The sequence below is a fragment of the Silurus meridionalis genome, chromosome 18 (assembly GCF_014805685.1).
Source record: "Silurus meridionalis isolate SWU-2019-XX chromosome 18, ASM1480568v1, whole genome shotgun sequence".
NCBI classification, from domain to species: Eukaryota; Metazoa; Chordata; class Actinopteri; order Siluriformes; family Siluridae; genus Silurus; species Silurus meridionalis.
The window spans coordinates 24,777,405-24,782,404 of record NC_060901.1 but is presented as its reverse complement, the minus strand read 5'-3'; the positions used below and the strand labels follow the sequence as shown (position 1 = coordinate 24,782,404).

Sequence of the window (5,000 nt, the reverse complement as noted above, 5' to 3'; positions counted from 1 at the left end):
CTTTACTTTTTTTCCTTTTCCCCTTTTATTCTTTCATGCTTTCTTGCTGTAATATCTTTCTTTTTATTTCTTTTTCCTTTTACCTGTCTGATTTTTTTTCTTTTATTTTATTTATATCAGCTCTTTGTGGGTTTTTCCCCTCTTTCCGTAATTCTTTCTTTGGCTGTTCTTTCTTTAGTATTGTTATTTTATTTTATTTATTCGTTTCAACTTTTTCATTTATTTTTCTATTCCCCCTAATTGTTTAGCTATTCCTTTTTTTTCCTAACTCTATTTCTGGGTTTTTTTTTGTAATTCTTTATTTAACTGTCATTTTCGTGCTTTTTCATTCTTTCATTTCAGTTCGTTATTTCTATCTATGTTTAGTATTCCCTTCTTTATTTCTTTACCAATCACTCTCTCTCTCTCTCTCTCTCTCTCTCTCTCTCTCTCTCTCTCTCTCTCTCTCTTTCTTGCTTCATATGTTGTTCTTTCTGTATGCACAATATATGTTTTTGTACTCACACACACACACACATACAGTGACCTGAACAAAAGTAAGTTTAAATTGGTGCTGATTATTGTCTCGGTTTGGGGGTGTGGCCTGTGTGACCGTGTAACACGTGACATTATATATGTTGTTTCAGTGTCAGATCCTGGCTAACATGAAGGCGATGGACTCTGATTGGTTTGCTCAGAACTACATGGGAAGGAAAGCCAAGGTACGTGTGTGTGTGTGTGTGTGTGTGTGTGTGTGTGTGTGTGTGTGTGTGTGTTGGTTGTTTATTACAAGTGTTAATTGTGTAAACCCTCGTGCTCCAGGTGGGTCCCCCTCCCATGGAGAAGTTTAACTTGTGGGGTGGTTCGCTGTCTATCGGACACCCCTTTGGAGCCACCGGATGTCGCCTGGTTACCGCGGTAGCACACCGGCTCAAGAAGGAGGGGGGGCAGTACGGGCTGGTGGCAGCGTGTGCTGCAGGGGGACAGGTGACGCTCACACACACACACACACACACACACACACACACACACACACACACACACACACATATAACCTTTTATATAATAGCATTATTACTAGGCTTGCAAAATTCCGGGAATTTTCAAGACTGGAAACTTTCCATGGGAATTAAGGGGATATAAAGGAATTAATGGGAATAAATTGGGAATTTACCAAATTGCAGGTTGGCCAGTATCAGGGAACTTTCATGAAGTTGAAAGAAAAAAAAATCTCAGATAATGATAATATTGTTTAAAACAACCAGATTTGATGGAATTCCATTCGAGTTTCTACCTGCACATTCATCAATCACATGCTCAGCACACACTCACTGCAGGGTCACTGAGGCCACGCCTCCTACACGCACTGCGCATTTCTCCATAACACACAACACGCATCATTTCTACATTCCTGCACAACAAAATCATTTCGGAAAAAGAATTCCCATCTTGCTGAATATTCCCGTAAATTAGGTGAATATTACATACATTTATGTTCCAGACTTCCTTGTGCTGTGTCAGCGATTATTATTTTGCAGGCATGTCCACTTCTTCCCAAACTACATGTTTATATTTCTGTTTGTATACGATACAGTTTATATACATTCCTAATTCTATTCCTAATTTCTGTAAACTCCAACTTGGAACTTTCCACAAATTCCACAGACGAATTTCCCATGGAAAGTTTTGGGAAAGTTTCCGTCCCTTTGCTGCCCTAATTATATTACACACACACACACACACACGTTCTTATACTTGCGTTAATAACTGAAAATTCTTTGTTCAAAGTTTCACATTAAATCCAATTTAATGCGTTTAATTTTCTATTTTATTTCAAATGTAATGTTTAATATTATAGCGATTTCATGTTTCGGATTTTCTTTCCGATTATAGTCTCATCTTCAGGAAAATAAAATATCAAAATATTAATTTAATAATAGAATACATTTTTTAGTTACTTTCAGTAATATTTTATTATTTTTAATGATATTTTTATTCATACAATAAACACTATATATGTTCTCTTTCTTCTAACACACTCTTCTGTTTCACTCAGGGCCATGCGATGGTGATTGAGGCGTATCCACAGTAGAACTTTACAGCGCACACACACACACACACAGGTTGTGTAAATAATAGAGAAATAAACGTGTACCACAAAGCATTGAAGAAAGCACTTGGGAATGTTGTGGATGTGAGAAGCAGCTGGTTTTATTTCAGACTAACGTTCATCATAACTCACTTCCACTGTCTGCTAGAAGCATGTGATCCAGCGTCTACCTGCTGACTCGGCTTTCAGGATTCTGTAGATAGTTCCTGTTTAAGCTCTTCTGTGATCATCGCTGTTAATCAGAAGGTGCGAGAAGATAATTAGGCTCAAACCCACACCTTCATCCAGAAAGTCTTGTGTGTGTGAAGTGCATTTCATTGTGGGGTTTTTGTAATGATATTGTAAAATAAAATGACTTCAATTCAAACCTATTTTTGGATTTTTCTTTAAACAAAAATGTATCAAATATGAATATCATCAAACACAATCCTCAATAAACAATTATTTATCTATTGATTTATCTATTATATTTATACATCATTAAAAAATCTATTTACTTTTTGTTTTTCTTTCAGTTCTGTATTTCTGTTTCTTTTTGTATTCCCTGTCTTTTTTTTTTTTTCAGCTTTTTAATCAAACATCTAGTGGACCTCCTGAATTCCTCTCAGATCTTCACCAGATTCACCTCGTGTGTTCACTCGGGCAATTTCATTGTCTTTCAACTTGAAACTGCAGAACCTGGATTTATAGTCGGCTGGATTTTATTGGATTTGTCGACGTTCCCAATTAACTACGTAACAACAAAATACAATTTGATAACGTTTGACCAAGCAAATTTGACCAAGCCGCCAAAACCAATTATGCATATATATATGTGTGTGTGTGTGTGTGTGTGTGTGTGTGTGTGTGTGTGTGTGTGTATATATACATATACTGTATATACACACATACACATATATATATAAATGTGTGTGTGTGTGTGTGTGTGTGTGTGTGTATATATAATGTATGTGTGTATGTATATAAATGTGTGTATGTGTGTGTGTGTATATAAATATATACACACATACATGCATTATACATACACACACATTTATATATATTTATACACATACGTGTGTGTGTGTATATATAAAAATGTGTGTGTATGTAAATATATATACATACATTACATACACACACACACATTTATATTTATATTTATATATATATATATATATATATATATATATATATATATATATATATAAATACAAATGAAACGTTTTACTCCTCAAAAATGTGTGCGTATATATATATATTTTTACACACACACATTTTTGACGAGTAAAACGTTTCATTTGGGCAACAAAGAAAACTTTTTTAGACAATTTGAACTTGAGCACATGCGCATGCGCCGTGTGTGTGTGTGTGTGTGTGTGTTTTGCGGGATAAAAATGTAAATAGCGTTACAGCATGACGGGGAAAGCATGATTTTTATGTTTCGTGTGTGTGTGTGTGTGTGTGTGTGTGTGTGTGTGTGTGTGTGGTTTTGTTTTGTTTTGTTTTAAGCAGTCTTCAAAACCACCTCCACCCGCGAGACGCTGGGGCGCGGAGCGGCGGCGCGGGGAGCACGAGCCCCCGTTTTCCTGCGCGGCGGCAGCGCGCGCCGCTTTGATCACTCCCGCGCGCCTTTTTATGGCGTTTGACGGGAGAATGCACCCGGTGCTGTCGGTACAAATCTGCTCCTGACGCACTGCCTCACCCCCGTCACATACACTCAGAGAGAAAGAGAGAGAGAGAGAGAGAGAGAGAGAGAGAAAGACTTTCATCCGGTCCTCGTGTCTCTGCAGCTGCGGAAGCGTGCGAGCGCGCGCTTTAAAACGGAGGCGCGCGTGTGTGTATTTTCGTTTCTTTTCTTTAAGTGATGGATGAAACACTTCGTCTCGTGCGGTTATGGTGGTGGTGGTCGTGGGGGGTTGTGCATGTAAACGCATGGCACTCTAATATCTGTCTGTCTGTCTGTCTGTCTGTCCATTGACCCATTGCTCCATTCCTAAACATCTCCCAGACCAATCCCTTCATTCTCTTTTTTCCCGAATTTCTTCACTTTATTAACTGCACCCCATATCAATTCTACCCGTTCATCTATCCATCCATTTCTCCATCTGAACAATTTCATACATCTATCCATCCCAAACACCCCACCTGAGGACATCGCTTCCATCCATCCAGTCATCCATCCCACTAAATTCATTTCCTTCTATTCATCTCTCACCACACATTGTGCATTTATATCATCCATCCATCCATCCATCCATCCATTTATCCAGCACCACACTGCCTCTTTCCATTACATATCTCCGAAGACAATTTCCTAGCTCTATCTCTTATCTATCTCTCCATCCCTCACTTCCTCTCATCCAACTGTGTCCATTCTAAATCTGTCTATAAAATCCATCCATTCTATCACATCAAACACTACCATCTTTTTATGAAAACTCTGTAATTTTAAGTTACAGAGTTCATCCATCCATCCATCCATCCATCCATCCATCCATCCATCCATCCATCCATATACACCCCTAAACATTGGACTTTTCATTCATCGTCTAGTTCTTCTATCCTTCGAATTTGACTGCATCCTAATCCATCGTCTCACATTTTATTCATCCCTTTTCATCCCAATTATTTATTCATCTATTCCAATACATCCTTTCCCGTGATCCCAAAATATTCATTCATACATTTCTACTCTTATAACATCACACCCAGAACCCGGATGTTCTCCTGGCCAAGAGTTTCAGCAGGACATGACTGAAAATCCTACTAGGTTTCATGGGGAGTTTCTCATCCTGTTTTTTGTTTTTCCTTCATCATATATAAATAAGTATTTGTATATTTACTAGAGGGATTAAATCAGTGTTTTTGCATCGCCTCTTGTTTTGAGGATAATTATATTAATCTCACGAGTTACCCATAACACGACACA

At 37.9% G+C, this 5,000-nt stretch overlaps 1 protein-coding gene across 1 annotated transcript in view; it reads left to right on the top strand.

The window, feature by feature from the left end:
- hadhb (hydroxyacyl-CoA dehydrogenase trifunctional multienzyme complex subunit beta) overlaps positions 1-2,456 on the top strand; it is an 11,256-nt gene extending 8,800 nt beyond the window's left edge. The window contains exons 14-16 of the mRNA XM_046872617.1: positions 627-701; positions 802-966; positions 2,036-2,456. Coding sequence (XP_046728573.1) covers positions 627-701; positions 802-966; positions 2,036-2,071 — 276 coding nt within the window. The 3' untranslated portion in view covers positions 2,072-2,456. The remainder of the gene's footprint in view (positions 1-626; positions 702-801; positions 967-2,035) is intronic.
- Positions 2,457-5,000: the final 2,544 nt, after the last annotated feature.